Consider the following 19,716-nt stretch of genomic DNA (forward strand, 5'->3'; position numbering starts at 1 on the left):
AAACCCTAGGAAATCTATGCATGAAAAATCTAGAAACAATAAACCTAGTGAGACCCAAGGCATTAATCCTAAGAAAGGGAGATATATGCCTAGAAAAGTGGGTAGGTCTAGGAATGTCCATGGTGGACATGTTGATTCTAGGGTTAGGAACCTAGAAAGGGAAAATCAAGCTTTGAAGGCAAAGGTTGATAAGTTGGAGAAAACCCTAGAAAGATTCAATGTTGGATCTAAGGGTTTAGGTATGATGTTGGGTATCCAAAGACCCAACAATGATAGATCGGGTTTGGGATACCGATCTAGTGTCTCCAAGGCTAAGGGAGAGTCTTATGCTAGGGTTGCATATGACTATAGCAAGGAGAAGCCAATAAATGGTAAGGGAAAGTCATTTAAAGGTAAGGAGAAACTAACCAAGGTTAAAAAGGTTAGATTTGTAGGCCAAGTGTCACCGGAGGTGCACCAATGTGGCCTAGCCAGTGTGGATGAGTCACCTAGGGAGATGACTAAGGTTAAGAGCTCTAGGGGGAGCTCAAAGAGTCAATTTGGGACCCATGGCCAATGGATCTCAAGGGGGTTTTACTTGGGAGTCTAGACAAGCCATGGAATGTGCCAAGTGGTTTGGAGACAGACTTGAGTCTCAAACCTAGGGTTTTGGCACAATTGGTTTATGTTTCATGCAAGAAATATGACAATTGGGGTCATATAGCATGAAAATTGGTTTTGGATGTATAGATGCCATATAAACCAATGTTAGGGATGCATTATGGGTTAGTATGGGCAAATACATCAAGAGGAAGCCAAAACTAGGACTTTAGGTCAAAGTTCAATTGAACTTTTTAGCTAGTTTTATGTTTTGTGTCAATCTTGGGATTTGTGATAAATATATTTTTATATATATTTTTCCCAAGTAGACATTGATAAAATAGACTCCTCCACAAAATTTAAAAATTTTTGGAGGTCTGTGAAATTTCTAGCGCATTTCTGAAGTTGGCTAGAAAAGGCTGATTTTTACATGAATAGTGTACCAGTGGACTGGTACAGTTACCAGTCGACTGGTAACAGTATTTTTGAGCACAGAATGTCTCTGTAAGCTCGTTTTCATGAGGGCAGTCGACTGGTACTTCTTGCAGTCGACCGATACCAGTCTGAAAGTGTTTTCAGCACTGTATTTTGACCGGGTAAGCTCGTATAGATGTATGGGATCCATGGGGGATATATACATGAGTTTAGGGTCAGTTGGATGATAAGTTTTAAACAATTGGGATATTGTTGGAAAACTTTTTGGATGTTAGGCAAAGGAGGAGAAGTAAGGTTTAGTTGGGAAAACCTTAGTGTCTTTGCGTAGGGGGAGCCTTGGGATAGGTTCTTAAAAATCCCTATGGGAAAATTCCTAGCTCAATGGGGAGCATAGGTGTAGGGGGAGCCTTGGGATAGGTTCCAATGCATGATGCATTGTTTCGGCGTTGTAAGTCCAAGTGTGTAGCCTTGGCATCGTAAGTCCATTCGGCAGTGTAAGTCCAAGTGTGTAGCCTTGGCAACGTATGTCCATACGGCAGTGTAAGTCCAAGTGTGTAGCCTTGGCAACGTAAGTTCATTCGGCGGTATAAGTCCAAGTGTGTAGCGTTAGCAACGTAAGTCCATTTGTTTTAGCATATTGTTTTGCTATTATGTTTTCCCTAACTTAAACGTATTGCCAAACATCAAAAAGGGGGAGATTGTTGGAGCAATCCCAATGGTCCGTGCGACCATGTGTTTTGGTGTTTGGGCAAAGGGTTTAAGTTAGGTTCACCCGTGTTATTTGAGATGTGTATGTGAGTGTGCAGGTATGCAGGATACACATGTGACTCAGGTTGATGGCTTCGAGTCCAGTGAAGGATTGAGCATCCGAGGGACCGTGGACAAGGCAGCGAGGACAAGGGCCGAGGGAAGCGACTTCGAGGCATACGTGAAGGATGACATTGGGGACGAGCCGTGGGAATAAATGCATTCGAGGGACAAGAGCCAAAGGAAGTAAGCTTGAAGGGAAGATGTCAAGGCTGCAAAGAAGCATCAAGTGAGTCATAAGGGTGAGGGTACGAGTGCACGAGAGATTGTACTCGGAGTAAAATCCTAGTTTTAGGATTTTACTGTAGCGTTACTGTAGCAGTCGACTGCATGTTTTAGCAGTCGACTGGTGCAGTGGACCGCTCAGTTGACTGGGTGAGAACAGAATGGTTCTGTTCATTCGGTCAGTGTGGATCAGTCGACTGCATGTTTTAGTAGTCGACTGCACCAATCGACTACTAGTTTTAGCAGTCAACTGGTATCGAGCCGTTGGGATGTAACTGTTGAATTTCCTTAGAAGGCAGTCGACTGCATGTTTTGACAGTCGACTGGTAGGCGGGGTTTTCAACCCGCGACCTATATAACCAAAGCTTGGGAGCTTGGTTATAGTTGATGAAATTGGATTTGGTTAAAGTCTAATTAGTAGTCTTTTGTGCTCAAGAGATCTTTGTGTGCCAAGAGGTCTTAGTTGGAGTTGTGGTGAGGTTTCTCCACCCACAAGGAGGTTGAGCTAGCCGGAGTTTGCCGGGGACTAATCCACCAACGGATTGAGGGATCGTCCACCTTACGGACATGCCGTGGAGTAGGAGCAAGTTATCTCCCAACCACGTAAACGAACGTGTTAGCGGTTTGCATTTTCTTTCTTAGTTTTAGTCTTTCTACTTGTTTGTTTGTATTTCCGCTTGCGCACTAACATTGTAGAAAAAAGAGAGTATTTGGGGGTACCGTCTATCCAACCCCCTTCAAGCCGGCCACCGATCCCCTACATATTCCTCATCACAGAGGGCATGCATTGGGCTTGCTGAAATAGAAGTTTAGGAGGAGCGGGCGATGAGGGACCAATAGCGGAAGGAGGTAGGGATTCAAAAGAAGAAGGTGGGGGCTCAATGTTGAGAGTCACAGGACTGCTTGGGTTAGAAGTGTGGGGAGGTAATGCTAAAGGAAGAGATCCAGAGGGTGGTTCAGAGGTAATATCTTGAGAAACAAAACGAGAAGACCTTTTACAAGGAGTTCTTTTGGCCCTTGCTTTAGATTGAGGGGAAGCGAAGGCAAGGGGAAGCGGAGGAGATTCAAGTGTGGTTGGTGTTACTGCAGGAGCGGAGACAACTGCAAGAACTGTAGAAATCTATAAACCAGGTTGCATCATGTTAAGGGTCAAGTTATAACGAAAACGATTGGGGGGCGCTGGTCCCTTACCTCTCTCGTAGGAAATCTCGGAGGTCATGATTGGGCTTGTGTAAACTCAGATATAATAATCGGAGGGCGATTGTTTTTTGAGGTAAGATGTTGCGTGCGTCGTACAATAAAGGGACTCTCTTCCTCAGAAGATTCATTAACCTCAGTAGGAGTCTCATGAAAAGGAAGTAGTCCAAGAGAAGAAGAATGAGGATTGAGCCGACGCCGCCGTAATAGTTCTTCGCCCAATTTGAATATAACTGAGTTAGTTAGCCCCAAATGTTTGTACATGAAGGCGGGAAGAACAGCGTCAACTGAGAGAAACAGGAATTAAGAAGATGAGGTAAAGGTAGTAGGAGATTAATAAACATGGGTAGAAGTATTGAACTCACCAAAAGAAGCCTCCAATTCTATATCCACGGAGCTTATTCCAAAGATAAATAGCAAGCCTTTAACGATCAACGGAGGCAGGCTAAACTTGACCCCTTGTAGTTTTGACATAGAAGGGTTAAATGTCAGATCAATGGACCTTGTTTCCGGAGGAGGAGAAGGAGGAAGAACCCGTCGCCAGACTATGGGGTATGGGAGAGGAGAAGGAAGTTGTAAAAAGGAAAACTTTTGTCTCCATTTTGCTTGAGGGTGAATGTGATAAAATAAACTGGTCTTAGGGCGACTTTGAAATTTAAAAAGACTACCCTCTACTTGACGGAGAACGAAAAATTGATTGAACAAGCGAGGAGTAGGAGGAAAATCCAGTATTTGGGAGACAACAATGAAGCCCGATAGGATGGAAAAAGATTGAGGAATAAGTTGGTTCAAGGGCATATCAAAGTAGGAGCTTACACTCACAAAGAAAGGGTGTAGAGGAAGTCGAAAACCTGCCAAAACCTGCTCCCAAAGGACGGCGATGCTACCTGTAGGAGGAAGATGGGGGCGATCCTCGGGAGAAGGAAGGGCTACATACGAGGGAAAATCATAATCTAGGCCAAGCACACAAACCTCAGCCTCACTAGCGTCGGAAGAGCAGCTAGCGAACCATTCAGTAGCCGAGGAAGAAGAAACCATCGTAAGCGAAGGACCAAAGAAAAGGGTTGGAGTTGCTAATTGAACAGAGATAGGGGAAATAGCGTGAGGAGGAAGACGAAGAGAAAAACCCTTAATCTCCTTTCCGTCCTTTTTTCCTAAAACCCCTGAAACAATGGCTTGGAAAGATGGTTCATAGATCAAGATGAAAATGCTATGATGGAAGGAAGACCAGTGGAAGTGTAGGTAGAGCATAGGGTACACAAAAAGAAGTGCGCTTATGTTGCGCCATTTCCCAGGACAATAATCCCAAATAAATATCAGATCCCGAAAAGGATGAATACCCGCCTTTTAACAGACTTCTGGAGATAAGCTCGAGCGAATGCTTGAGATTAGCCCGGTCGATGCAATGAAAAGGTGTATCAAGATATCCAGTCGGTATGGAAGGAACGGACATCCGCATGATCGAGAAAATCAAGGAGAGTTGTGAGACAACTCGAGCGGATGGGAAAGTTCCGTCTGGTATATAGAACGAACGAGAAGAAAGGAACTTATAGGTTCGCCCTGTCTTTTGAGAGGGGGGTCGGGCGGATAAGCCCACCCTGCCTGGATAGAAGGACCGAGCGGATGCCTAACTTACACATACAATTATTCAATCAATGTTCTCAAAGAGAAGGGTCGAGCGAAGGGAACATTACCCAAAGAATGAAACCAACCAAAGAATAAGCAAAAGACATCCAACCAAGTTTTAAAATCATCATAAGACCATCGTAAAAGACATAGCATTTCCAGAATTACAAAAATTGAGGATAGAAGTTAGGAGGGCGGTTCTTCAATATTCTTCTATGATCAGGAAAGCTAGGAGGAGGATCAGCGACCACCAACTTCAAGTCTTTTAGTTGATCCACCCCCTCCTTGAGTATGAAATCGATGCTGTTGATAATGAAATCAGACATGGGGGACTTGAAGAAGGCCTTCTGGCGCATCTCGAATCAAGCATCCTCATCAGCCTTGTAATCCACCAGTTCTTTTTGAGCGGCCTTTAGAGCATCCTCTTTCAAATTTAGTGTTGGATCCTGAAAGTCGATAGAGGGTGGGGGGGAGGGGGGGTGAATATCGAAATCTTTCGAAAAGAGTGAGCACAGTGGAAAAGTAAATGCAACGCTAACACATGACCTTTTTTAATTGGTTCGGAGCCTGTGTCGACTCCTACTCCAAGGCCCGTACTCGTTGAGTACTTTTCTTGGACAATCCACTAGCAATTCGAATATGGATTACAAATTCAGTACAAGATTGCTAATAAAGAAAATTACCGGCAATAAAAAGAATTAGAATAGAAAAGGAAAGCTTGCCGGAGATCACAGCGTTGCAGGAGCACGAGGAAGCAGATTGTCAATTCTGAGTTGTGTGTTGAGCTCCACCTTTGACCCTCCTTATATAGGAGGCTCGGGGCGCCCCGGATCCATTCCAGGCACCCTGGTGTGACGTAGCAGGCCCAACCAGCAAGCTCTGCGTGTCAACGCCGCGATCAGGATAAAATTTGCCTCCTGGCGCCGGACCTGTTCCGGGCACCCGGATCCCCTACGGGCGCCCGGACCACCTTTCTCCAGAAACTCCTTCTCCTACAAGATAAGGTTAGTCCGAGGCAAATATATAATGTATATCCTGCAAAATAAAGTATTAGCACAGTTTATAATTTTAACATAAAAAGTATGAATTAGATTCTGTCTCTCCGAGACCAGAATCTTGTCAAGATCTAGACTTAGAGTTTCGAAATGGTTCTAAGTCGGATCGGCGCCTAAGTTCCCTTCCCGGGAATGTGTCTTCACAGTCACTCCCCTCCAGTGACTTACCTTTACTTACCTGCCAGACGTCCGGTCAGCCCTTCGACCCGTCTGGACTTCGTGCCAGCTATCCGGTCAGTCCGTCGACCTAGCTGGACTTTGGGAGTTCTAGAAGCGAAAAGTCTTCTTATTCTTCTCCACCAAAGGGTATTTTCTTAGTAAACCAAGCAAGAAGATGTAAGTATTCCCCTCACCTGCAGTACAAGTAGTTTTCTTTGTTGTTGTTTTTTTTTTGTTGCTTAAAAACCTAGGAACATACTCTTGAAGTTTCGGCCAATAAGAAATAAAAGGTTTAAGGAAGTTTAAACTCTAATTAGACTTGCTTATGTTTTCTCTCATGATACCTAATATGTTATGTGATGTTATTAAGATGTTATTCATGGTTGATGTTGCTTAAAAACCTAGGAACATGCCTTGAAGTTTCGGCCAAGAAAAAAAAATAAAAGGCTTAGGAAAGTTTAAACTCCAATTAGACTTGCTTATGTTTTCTATCATGATACCTAATATGTTATGTGATGTTATTAAGATGCTATTCATGATTTATGTAGCTTAAAACCCCAGGAAGAAATAAAAGGCTTAGGGAATGTTAAACTCCAATTAGACTTACTTATGATTTCTCTCATGATACCTAATATGTTATGTGATGTTATCAAGATGCTATTCATGATTTATGTAGCTTAAAAACCTAGGAACATTCCCTTGAAGTTTCGGCCAAGAAGAAATAAAAGGCTTAGGGAAGTTTAAACTCCAATTAGACTTGCTTATGCTTTTTCCCATGATACATAATATGTTATGTGATGTTATTAAGAAGCTATTCATGGTTGATGTTGCTTAAAACCTAGGAACATGCCCTTGTAAGTTTCGGCCAAATATGAATTAGGGTTTGAAGAGAGTTCAAAACTTTAACCATGCTTGATTATGATTCCTCACGGTGTGTAATCTATTAGGTGATGTTAGTTTGATGTCTCCATGTTTTTATGTTGCTTAAAAACCTAGGGGCATGCCTTGTAAGTTTCAGCCAAGAAGGAAATGAAAAGGGCTTAGGGAAGTTTAATTCCAACTAGACTTGCTTATGTTTTTTCTATGTTATGCTATGTATTATGTGATATTAGTTTAAAGTTTCATGCTTAAAGTTGCTTAAAAGAAACCTAGATTCATGCTCTATAGGTTTCGGCCAAGACTTGAAATTAAGGTTAGAAACTCATTTATGCTTGCTAAAAGTCTCACTTGCTATGTCATGTATGATGTGATATTAGTTTAAAGTTTCATGCTTAAAGTTGCTTAAAAGAAACCTAGAATCATGCCTTATAGGTAGACATGGAATTAGGGTTTGTAGAAAGTTCAAAACCCCAACTATGCATGATAATGACTCCCTATGATATGCCATGTGATATGTGAACCTTATGTCACCATGTTATGCTTATGCAAGGCTTATGTATGATGAAATGCCTAAGAGTTGCTTCCCTATAAGTTGGGATTAAGAGCACTCTCTATGATATGACAAGGAACATGATATGCTATTTTACTTTTGTATGGCTTGTACCGGACCCTAAGCATGGTCCAGGGGATGGGCTCCTACATCGCCCCTAGGTCGAAGCACGGGCCTAGTTCCCTAGTAGGTTCGGGATTAGCTACCTCGGATTTATTTAGAGATGCGCACAATTCATGTATGTGGTACAATACCGAGCCCTCATGTTGAGATTTATATTTAAGTACCTATATGATATATGTTTTCAAAAGAACATTTTTGCATATACTTATTCCATGCTATTTGATTATTATGCTTCATGAAAATGCTCTCTTGTGATATGTCTATGATGCCTAAATGAACATGCTACTACCTTATGCTTATGCTCTCGTATGCTATGTTTATGATTTGCCAAATGAGTATGACACTACTTTATGCTATCATGCAAAATGTTAAATATATGTGTTGATTAGATGAACATGTCATTACTCTATATCAATTTCATGATGTATGTTTTTGTGAGTAGGAAATGATCTTACTAAGCCTATGTGCTTATAGTTTTACTTTTCCTTGTACTGCAAAAAGGGTAAAGAATGGCTAAACTAAAGGGAGCAACAGGAGGGGCAAAGGATGTGTGTGGTAGTGGCATGGTGGAAGAGATCTGTTTTGTGTTTCAAGTCTTTTGCATGTTCTAAGTTTTGCATGTCAACTTGTTTTTCTACTTGATGCTTTTAATGTTTGCTACTTGACTATCTCTTTTTATTATTTCCATGAATCTTGAACTAATAGGCACTTGGTTTAGTTAAAGAATTGCTAAGAACCTTTTTTTTTATCATGCTTGAATGTTAAGGTAACTAAACTATGCTTGAATTCTATGTTAGGTTCGGTGATTAAATATTAAATTATGTTACGCACATGAATGCTAAGCATGCTCACATGTTTAATAAGTTTACATGATTATATAGTTCTCTATGTATGTTTTAAATTTTAAATTCTTCCGCTGCAATGAACGCACATGTATGTATGTTCGCGTAGCACCGTCCTTGTAATTAGTAGGGGAAGGGCGGGCGTTACAGACAATGTCACCCAGATTCCTTGACTTTGACCACCATGTCACTCTGATTCCTTGACTTTGACCTGGCTTTGAGGCCCTAATTATTCACCATATAAGTGAGTAAGTTCCAATAGGTCAAAGATGATTGGATATTGAGCAATGAAAAGTCCCAACAAGTCACGGGTACTAGATGTTGGGCAGAGAAAGTCCCGTTAGGTTGAGGTCAATCAGATATTATGCAATATGAGAATTTAGCCTTGAAAATACTAAATTTTGGATTACCAATCGGTTGGAGAAAGGTGACAATCGATTAGTACACCTTAAACCTGGATTCAAGGTTTAGGGCAATTGATTGGCCTAATGAAATCAATTGGGAGCTTATTTCAGGAGCATAGATGACCCCTAATCAATTGGTGTGATTCAACAATATATTGAGCATTGTCAATCGATTGGGGCAATTGATTGGTAGAGAGTGATCTATGAATAGAAGGCTTTAAAATTTATTAAGTCAATCAATTCACTACAACAAAAACCTTTATAGACATCGGTTTTCCACCGGTGTCTATTTCATTTTCGACCGATGTCTATGAAGCCGATGTTAAAAGTCTGCCATTTTAGACATCGGGTTAAAACCGGTGTAGTATCACTTAACGACACCGGTCTTCGAATCGGTTATTAATCGGTGTAGTATCACTTAACGACACTGTTTCATCAACGGTGTAAAACCGATGTAATATTGTATGTTAATAACACCAGTTTTGGCAGCGATAAATGATCGATGTAATATTAGTTAATAACACCGGTTTTACAGCGGTGGAAAACCGATGTAATATGTTTATTTTTTTAACAGCACAATTTGATTTCCGAAACAATGAAAAACAGACAATAACAAAAAAAAATACACAAATATTCACAAATTATACAAATATTCTTCATTCAATAATACTCATAAAATACACAAATATTCACAAATTATATAAATAATCTTCTTACAACAATATCCATAAAATACCCAAACATTCTTTTTACATCAAAAACTAGCTAATAGATATCAAAATCAAGGTAGAACATTCTTTTAACACATCAAGGTAGCTAGAACCGCACTTCAAATGTAATCTAGCATGCATTCAGCCCACTCGAACCGCACTTCATCAATTTCAACTCTGTAGTACTTGAGATTTGTAAACTGTAAAAACACATATATCCACCATATGTCAAATAACTAAAACAAATGTGTACATGTATGAAATAAAATAGAATACTAAGTTTTTAAAGGTTGCTGTGGAAGATAACGAATATAACATAGAATCTAAAACTTTCATATATGACACTTAGTATATGCTGCTTAGAATATAACATAGATAATTTGCTCCTTCTAATTCAAGTGTACAGATTGATAAGAACCAACAGCATCATACAACAACTTACTAGGCATGATAATGGTTGAACAAAGAAATATGACTACACAACAAATCCAGTGAAGGAAGCATAGAAGAACAAAGCTACCTCTGATGAAGAGATATACTATTTATTGTACTACCTCTGATGCCATCTTCTGAATATCCTGCACTAAGCCCCCTATTTTCTGTGATTTCTGCTACCAACCACAGCAGCAAGGAATGCGGCAAGAAGGCAGCTGCCTCCTTAGTTCAGCACCCAAAACAACAAGTTGGAGCTTCCTTTTGAACACTCAAACTAGAACACTCAAACAAGTTAGAGTTGATGTGTATTTATCCTTTTGTCTTGTCTTTTGATCCAGATATCAGCATCATAGGTGAATTAACTAGAAAACTCTACATGTTTTGCTTCAAATAATCTCTCAACTGTACAACCTTCAGTCATTATTGTCTTTCTCATGTTTTTTTAAGGTCGACTTGGGGAATCCATCCTTTGACATAAGGCATTACATCCAGGTGCCTAATTGCTTGAGATAACAAGTCGATGGCAATAAATACCTACTCCCCAAATGATCATTTGTTCTTTATTGGTTACTACAGTCAGTCATATGGAGCATGGTTCGCATGAGAGCAACGCCCAACTATAAAGGCGCACCTTTAAACACTGCATTTGGAAATATTAGGGTAACTGTAACTCTCTTGTAAGCCACCAAAAGTTCTTTTAACAAACTGGACGTGAAGCTGAGGCATTGATGGGCAAAACTAAGATCAATTGGCCTTTTAACCCCAAGTAAGTAATACCTACAGGAACCCATAGCAGTTAAAAAAAAGTGTAGGCTGACATCTGAAGGATTTGCAATTTAAACTAAGAAAATTAGAAAAATTTCTCACTATCACCCAGCTTAAAACCAGGGATACAGACATCTGTAAAGTCAGCATCTTCTTCCTCAATTAATTTCTTTATTGTTCCAGATGTTGTTTGACATATTAGTGCTTTCCTCATATGCTATATTTATCAACAGCTCAAAGAACAGATGTAAAGATAAAATTGACCTATTTGATGCAATATGTGACGGCAAGAACAACCCAGGACATCATACCAAATCGGCGATTTGTAAAAACCTTGATGTCAAAGTTTTTGCCGATACGAGGATACAGTTCCATGCCCTGCACAAGAAAAAAAAAATTGTCCACAAACTGTATAAATTGCAACTACATTGATAGGAAAAATTAGGCTGAAAAGCATTGCCAAGTAATTCATTTGTTCATTATAGAAGGATATTAATACATGAGATACAACTTGCATAATAACAACACATAGCTAGAAAAAACTAGCATGAAGAAAGGCACAAACCAAATGGTTGAGCAAAAGGAAGTCCAACAATATCAACAAGAGGTAAGATCCTCATGTGGTTTTAATGGCAATTATTTAAAAGCAAAGAATAACCTATTCCACCTAAGGTTTCCTCTGCCAGGACCTCATATCAGTGAATATACTTCTCCGTGCAAGAAAATTGAACAAGCAGTGTGAGGCAAGTGTTTATTGTATAGCCAGAAATCAAACTTTACTGATAAAAAGAGGAGAATTTCAATTCTGTCAAGATGCTCTTTTCCCAACAACTTAACATGAATGGAGCTTTAGAGATTGAAAAGTTCATGGAACTGCAGAACTAGCTTGAAAAGCTTAAATAGAGACCAGGCAGGAAAGTATTCCAATGCGCCATATTCAAATTGACTTGTGACATCCCAATTCATTGGGTATTTCCTTATAATGAAAGCTAGAATGTGGTTGCCGAAATCAAAGACATCATATTCTAAGCCATGTTTAAAGAGTTTTTACATGTATGTGATATTATATAAGATCCCATCATCATAGTAAAAATAATCCTATTGTTGCAACAGAAGTACATGCATATGTGTATTATAGTTGGCAGTGAGACCAAGGATGTGAGAGAATTTTTTTTTCCATGACGGTGAATATATGGCAACATTGAATATTGGTGGGCAAGTGTTTTAGATTTCTAAATAAATCATTTCATAAGATTTCACATAATGGAAAAAATACTTGAAGGTTTTTTGTGATTCAGTTGGTTCCACAAGTAGATATGGTTAGAAAATATCCTCTGAACTCTTAAGTCAACATATCTTGGATCACGAACAAACACATATAGAGTAGGCAATGAAACATTTGAAAATAAAATACTAATGAAGTCACAAATAAGATTATTCATTTGTACCAAACATAAATATTTAACTAATTTTTTTTTTAAGGAAATTGCATTTTCCAATGCAATTTGATCTCATGGTACTCCTTTTACGACTAAAACCCTCAACACCAAAACATGTTATAGCACAATTCCCCATGGAAATATCTAGAGCATTAACTACTAGTCTTGGGTAGTTCTGCTCCCTGGTGTTGGCTAATGATTGAAACTTAACTATTCAGCAAAACAAATCACAGAGTGATTTTCCTGTTTAAGTCTGTGATCAAGAGCATATATTACTTTCTATACTAAAAAAGAAAATGAATGAGGCTACATTGAATTTATGACATTTGACTTTAGCAAATAGATGTGCTTTTTTAATGTTTGTTGAGGATAAACATGCACAGTTAAGAAGCAAAAGAGAATCAATTGGTTAAAGAGACAACCAGAAGAAAGTAAGACTGCTACATATTCTACAAAGTACACTTACATACACAAATATAGTTTAATCTATATGCAGATTGGAGAAATCTCATGTAACCATTAGTACAGAGAATGGAAATGCAAGAATAGAGTGCACCCATGCAAACATAATTGTAATATGTAAAAATAGTGATACATCTGGGAACAAGTAACAGATAAAATCCTTCACTATCAAATATAGCTAATAAAAGTTTAAGCATTGGCACATAACCTGCCATGATTAGGTAACAGTGATTAAAAAATAAATCAACAAATCCATTGTAATATGTTCATTTGTTTTTTTTTTTTTTGAGATATTTGCAAGGCCCTTGCATACTCCATAGTATCTCAAATTATCAATCAGATGCATTTATCTGATTATTTTATGTGCAATCAATCCAGAAAAAAACAATGACACAACAACTCTGCAAATGATGTCTGGTTAAGAAAGCTCACCCAATAAAAATCAATTATGAAGTTCCCTAATGAACCAGAATCCGAAGAAGATGGTGCCAAATGACCCTTTGGAGAAAAACAATCATCTCAAATTAGGAACAAAGGACAGTAATAACCATAGGAAAAGCTAGATTGAAATTTACAGAAGCTCACTTTCAAGTATAACAAAATGCAGAACACTAAGCTTCCCAGAATAAGTGCTGAATAAATTTCTCCCAGGTGATCATACACGACTGCTGGGTTGAAGATTCCAAACCTTCAAAGATAATTCAAGAAGCACTGGTCATAGTTAAAAGTTAGAAGTATGTTAAAATAAAGATAAATACACATGAATTGTCAACCGATGTCAAAAAATGTGCATACATGTAGAGGAAAATAAGAGATGCAACTAGGTGTCTATAAACCACTCATCTAACTCCCTGCAGAGAAACAAAATCCTATGTATGCACAACAATACGAAAAAGTATGAAATTAAATCATTTAATTACATACTTGAGGTATGAGTTAAACATAGGAGATCAACAAATTTAGCAATAACAATGGTAATCATCATGGCGACTTATCATTAATACTAACAAAGATTTCCTTTTTCCCTCCGCCCCTTACATCTTCAACTCTAATTAATCCAAATACTTGAGAGTTTATGCACTTTACTAACAATATTCAGTCTTTGTCTGCATGACTTTATGCCTCTGTATATGCTTTGTGAACCTTGATCACAAGATAGAACTTTACCATGTGCTATTAAATTTGGAAAAAGTGGCATACTTGTAGCCGTTTAAGTGATATGCTAGTATATAAAATAAAAAAGACTGCCATTACCTTCAAAACTTACAACAAATAGCAATCAAACCAATCTCCATAGCTTGTGTTTTCCAAAAACAGAAATTGGAAACGAGAAAGAAAAAAAACCACAAATTTATGTCGGAAACGAAAATTTGCGGGAGGGAAAGACAGGGAGTTTCACCTCGTCGGATTCCTCCTTCTCCTCCACCTTCTCCTCCTTCTTAGGCTCCTCTGCAGCTGGGGCGCCACCCGCGCCGCCGCTACCAGGGGCGGCGACCCCGATGGCAGCCACAGAGCCACCGGAGGGCACGGAAGCGAACTTCTCCCGGCCGGCAGCGATGACTTCCGTTATGTCCTTGCCCTTGACTTCCGCGAGGAAGTGGTTGATCCTCTTATCCTCTGCCTCCGCTCCCACTACAAGCAAGAAACAAGGATCACCGAAATGAAACCAAGATAAATATGAGAGGGAAGAGAGTTCGACCTGATTCAAGGATGGATCTGATATCATCGGCGGAGGGGATGGGGTTGCCGCCGAGGACGGCCAGGAGATAAGCCGCCACAATTTTCATCTTCGCTTCGAGATTTGCAGACGACGATGCCGCTGTTGCAAGGTCTCGGACCTCTCGGTGATGAGTGCGTAGAATGAGGTGGGTCGGCTTAATTCCAATTTGTATCTTATCAAAACCCTAGGGTTGGGTCAGCGGAGGGAGGGCAGCGGAATGCAGGAGTAGGGGTGGGAGACGCAGCAGCGGCGGCGGCTAGGGGAAAGTTGGTCTTGGCCTTGGAACCACGGAACGCGCGAGCGGCGGAGTCGTAGGCCAGAGCGGCAGCCTTGGCCGAGTCGAAGGTTCCGAGCCACACCCTGACCTTCTTCCAGGGGTCCCTGATCTCGGCCGCAAACCGCCCCCAAGGCCGCTTCCGCACGCCGCGGAATCGCGTCTCCGCTACTGCCGCCGCCGGCTCCACCAGAACTCGGCCTTTCTTCATCTGGCCAACAGATCGACGGAATGAAAAGGAACAAAAGAAGGGGGAAGAGGGAGCGAGAAATGGGATCAAAGGAAGAGGAGTGCTAATTTCGCCATGTCGAATTGTTCAAAATTGGGGAGATAAATTGGCTGGTTGCTTCATCCAAGGCTAGGAGAAACCCAAAAGAAAGGGCGCTAAGAAAGTCCGTCAGAATTTTGGTTCATAGACACTGGTTTTAAAAACCGCGGTTAAAATCGGTGTCTATTAATGAAAAAAAGGTGCTCATATACATCGGCTAAAAAAACCGATGTCTATGAGCGAAAATCTGCGCTCATAGACACCGGTTTTTGGAAAACCCGGTGTAAAATACTCAAAGACATCGATTTTTGCTTAAAACTGTTGTTGTTCCACTGATGTCTATGAGAGTTTTTCTTGTAGTGATTGAAAGATAGCAATTGATTATTGTGGCTCACCAATCAATTAGTTGGGTAGAAAAGAACCGTTCTGCAGGTTTAAATAGTCATATATGATGTGACAATTGATTAAGGATAAGACTAATCAAATGGAAGACGTATTTCAGCCCGATTGTAACCCTACAAAAGGGATTTTATGGAGATTTCAAGCTGTTAGTTCTTGAGGGATTAGAGGTGAAGTGTTGATGCATTTTTAACTATCAAGAGGCTATCCAAAGTAACAAGCAAACTTCTAAAGCAAATATTTCATATGTAAAGTTTGTTTTACTTTCATTTACTTTTGGATTTTTCTTTCTTGTTACATTCTTATGCTCAAGCTTGTAAAAGGTTTCTCCTAGATGCTTCTGAGAAGGAAGAAGTTCTTAGCAGAAGTGGTGAAATAGAAATGGATCCTTAAATTAGTTACCCAAGGAGACAGATACTAAGTAAAATAGTGTTGTGCATGTTGAGTCGAGTTTGAATAAAAGTTTCCTCTGTGTATTCAAATGACGAGCACAAAGTGAAGACATGAAGTGATCGAAGTTATTCACCCCTCGCTCTAACTCGTATGAATCCTAATAGATTATTTCTTTTTAAATTTTATTTCTTTCTCCATCTTTCCTCTCCTACGTCGTCATTTTTATATTATTATTGTCGTGTTCTCACTCCTCCACAAGTTATTGTAAGCATCCTCTTTTTTTTTGTTAATTAATCGTTAATCTCTATAAAGGATTAATTAGTAGCTAAATATTTTTAACCAAATAAATTTAGTTGATAATTTATAAAAGTTAAAATCGATCAATAAAAAATTTAAAAATAAAAGTTAAAGAGTATATTAATTGGTATGACAACAATTTATCAATATAAAATTTAAAAATAACGGTTAAAAGGTATATTAATTAGTATGATAATAATTTATCACTAATTTGACTATTATTCAGATCTAGAGATATTTTGCTTCTGAAATATTAAGGTAATAAATAAATTTTATTTAATTAACAAAAATCATAATGTAAACAATTTAATATGCTTACACATTTTTTGAAAAAATTGTCACAATATATTTAGTGTTGTAAATGCATCGTACAATCGGTCATTTTTATTATGTCAATTTTTTTTTTGAGTTTAATGGTATTTTATGAATATAATATTTCCTGTGCAGACTACGTTATGCTGAAGATGTATCCTAACAATCACTATCGAATTGTTCTAACAATAAACGTGATCAAATAAATATTTAAATAATTAACTTCTATTGTCCTTCATGGTAAAACAATAGCTTAATTAAATAGTCGATTAAATAGTTCTCACATATTCTCTAGAAAAAACAATCTATTTATTTAGTAAAATATATCACTAATTTTACTAAATAAATAACTTGTGGCCGCTACAATAAAAAATTTAACTACATACATAATTGTGCCACAAGAATCACACAGTATATCAAAATTATATATATATTGTGCTTCTCCACATAGGTTATGGTTGATATATATATATATATATATATATCGTGCTTATACACATAGGGCAATGGTGCAGTGGTAGGATATTCAGATTGTCACTTAGACATCTACGATTCAAGCTCCAGTTATGACGAATTTATAGGAATTTTTCTTTCAGATGGGACACACAATTAAAGGATACTGTGCTCTTAGGTTGCCCGTTACGAGATTTACCCTGGTTACCCTGATAACTTATGGAAAATTTTTATAGGATCAAATCGATCATCCATGAACGAATCAAATTTTTTATTTGCTTTTGTGTGGAGTGGAAATATAAGCTAATTCCATTAACTTTTAAAAGAAATATTTAAGAATATTCAAATCAATTTCGTTCAGGTTTGCAAATTTCTAATCTTGGAAACACATATGTTCATTTATCTAATCTAACTTTTCACATGCGCAATGTCTTTCATGTTCCATCTATCACTAAAAATTTACTTTCTACACGCCAGTTTTGTCTTGATAACAATGTCTTTTTTGAATTTCATCATAATCATTATCTTATAAAGGATAGAGGAACAAATGCTATTGTGTTTTATGGGAGAATCAAAAATGGCCTCTATTGTCTTCAGAGTTCTTCAATCAAAGATTTTGTTGGTGAACGCACAAATAAACCAGCTTGGCATGCTCGACTTGGTCATCCTTCCCTTCGTATTGTTCAGTCAATCATCAATAGGTATGGTTTACCTACTTCTATTACCTCCTCTCCATCTTATTCATGTAGGGCCTGCATGGAATCTAAAAGTCATAAGCTACCTTTCTCTTTATCTGATCATGTTTCTAATTTTCCACTTGAAATAATCCATTCTGATGTTTGGGGCCCTGCACCTATTTTGTCTAATCAAGGTTTCCAATATTATGTTACATTCATTGATCATTTTAGTAAATACACTTGGTTTTATCCTATGAGAAGGAAATCTGATTTATTTGATATATTTGTAATTTTCAAATTCAAGTTGAACGATCTTTTAATCATAAAATACTCTCTTTTCATTCTGATTGGGGAGGCGAATATCAAGCTCTCCATCGTCATTTTGTCTCTTGTGGAATTGTTCATCGAGTTTCTTGTACTCACACTCCAGAACAAAATGGCTCTGCTGAAAGAAAACATAGACATATAATTGAAACTGCCTTAGCTCTTCTTCATCATGCATCAGTTCCGCGCAAATTTTGGGATGAAGCTGTTAGCACTGCAGTATATCTCATAAATCGACTTCCTACACCATTGCTCAATCATAAATGTCCTTTTGAAAAACTTTATAATCAAACCCCTAATTACACTTTCCTTCGAATTTTTGGTTGCGCATGTTATCCATGGTTACGCCCCTATTCTAAACACAAACTTGACTCTCGTTCACTACAATGTGTTTTTCTTGGTTATAGCAATTTGCACCATGGTTATCGTTGCTTGCATATACCAACAGGACGAATTTATATTTCACGACATGTTACTTTTGATGAGTCTTTATTCCCTTTTTCGGTAGCTTCTTCAATCTCTCCTCCAGATACAAGTGGCACCTTCTTAATGCCACCTAATATTATTAAAAGTGATGGAATTCTAGGTCCTGTTCCGGAGCTCTCTAATAACTCTCCTATACCATCAGAATCACCTCCGGTTGCTACTCCAATCTTAGAAGTCTCGCCGTTCGAAGATAATATGCTCTCTGGTTCCTCGGATAATGCAAGTCCGTCATCTACATCACCATGTCAGCCTACTTCCTCGTCGTCATCAACAAGTGATTCAGATGATAATGCTCCTCGTCGTATGCTTCCCATTAGTGATATTTATGAGTGTTGCCCACCAAATGCAACTCGATATCCCCTTCCACGAGCTCTAGTGGTTTCTTCCAAATCTATTGAACCAACCTGTTTTACACAAGCAAACAAGGATCCAAACTGGCGTAGTGCAATGGCTACAGAATTTGATGCACTTCTTCGCAATGGAACATGGACTCTAGTTCCGCGCACTCCCTCAATGAATGTTGTGGGCTCTAAATGGGTATTCCGTCTTAAACATCGAGCTGATGGTTCTCTTGAAAGATACAAAGCTCGACTTGTAGCTAAAGGATTTAGTCAACAGCCAGGTATTGACTTTAATGACACTTTCAGCCCAGTCATCAAAATTACATCTGTCAGACTATTATTATCAATAGCTGTTAGTTCAATTGGCTTGTACGACAATTGGATATTTCAAATGCATTTCTCCATGGTCATCTTGAGGAAACTATATTTATGGAGCAACCACCTGATTTCATTCATCCACAATTTCCATCTCATGTTTGCCAACTCAAGAAATCCTTATATGGTCTTCGACAAGCTCCTCGTGCATGGTTTCATCGACTATCTAAATGGTTACAAGCTCAAGGATTTTCTGGATCAAAGACTGACTCGTCTCTATTTCACAAATATAATGATGAAAATATGATATTTTTTCTTATTTATGTGGATGACATTCTGATAACCGGCAATGATCACAAGGGTATCACAACTTTATTAATTCTCAATCAAGAATTTCCTACTAGAGATTTGGGTATTGCTCGTTTTTTTCTTGGTATTGAGCTTATTCCACATGAGGATGGCTATCTTCTCTCTCAGAGCAAATACATTACTGGACTTCTTCAAAAAGCCAAAATGGATGAAGCACGTCCGGTCTCTACACCAATTGCTATAAACAACTCTCCAACTTCATCCTCTCCTGCTCTATCTGATCCACAAATTTATCGAAGTATTGTTGGGGCCTTACAATATGTCACTATCACACGCCCTGATATTACTTTTGCGGTAAATCGTGCTTGTCAATTCATGCATGCTCCAACTGAACAAAATTGGGATAATGTAAAAAGAATAGTTCGCTATTTCAAAGGTACTATTCTACATGGTCTT

General features: G+C 38.6%; 2 protein-coding genes and 1 long non-coding RNA gene across 3 annotated transcripts; all 3 read right to left on the reverse strand.

Annotated features, from left to right (window-relative positions):
- Positions 1–11,118: 11,118 nt before the first annotated feature.
- LOC121993833 lies at positions 11,119–13,411 on the reverse strand. The gene is made up of 3 exons (XR_006115433.1): positions 13,278–13,411; positions 13,125–13,190; positions 11,119–11,169 (listed from the first exon to the last, which is right to left on the reverse strand). It is a non-coding gene; the product is annotated as an uncharacterized LOC121993833 (long non-coding RNA).
- Positions 13,412–14,043: 632 nt separating this feature from the next.
- LOC121994711 (60S acidic ribosomal protein P2B-like) lies at positions 14,044–14,673 on the reverse strand. The gene is made up of 2 exons (XM_042548654.1): positions 14,392–14,673; positions 14,044–14,324 (listed from the first exon to the last, which is right to left on the reverse strand). Exons 1-2 carry the CDS (start codon positions 14,477–14,479, stop codon positions 14,044–14,046), a joined length of 369 nt encoding a protein of 122 aa, XP_042404588.1. The 5' UTR covers positions 14,480–14,673.
- Positions 14,589–14,897, reverse strand: LOC121994712 (ethylene-responsive transcription factor 3-like). The gene has a single exon (XM_042548655.1). The coding sequence runs from the start codon at positions 14,895–14,897 to the stop codon at positions 14,589–14,591; it is 309 nt and encodes a 102-aa protein (XP_042404589.1).
- Between the last annotated feature and the right edge of the window lie 4,819 nt (positions 14,898–19,716).

Source organism: Zingiber officinale, chromosome 6A, assembly GCF_018446385.1.
Source record: "Zingiber officinale cultivar Zhangliang chromosome 6A, Zo_v1.1, whole genome shotgun sequence".
NCBI lineage: Eukaryota > Viridiplantae > Streptophyta > Magnoliopsida > Zingiberales > Zingiberaceae > Zingiber > Zingiber officinale.

Excerpts from the sequence above, each read along its gene's own strand:
- LOC121994711 (XM_042548654.1), bottom strand. The coding sequence starts at position 14,479 with ATGAAAATTGTGGCGGCTTATCTCCTGGCCGTCCTCGGCGGCAACCCC. Across the intron at positions 14,325-14,391 it reads CAGATCCATCCTTGAATCAG|TGGGAGCGGAGGCAGAGGAT; the intron begins GTCGAACTCTCT and ends TCTTGCTTGTAG.
- LOC121994712 (XM_042548655.1), bottom strand. The coding sequence starts at position 14,897 with ATGAAGAAAGGCCGAGTTCTGGTGGAGCCGGCGGCGGCAGTAGCGGAG.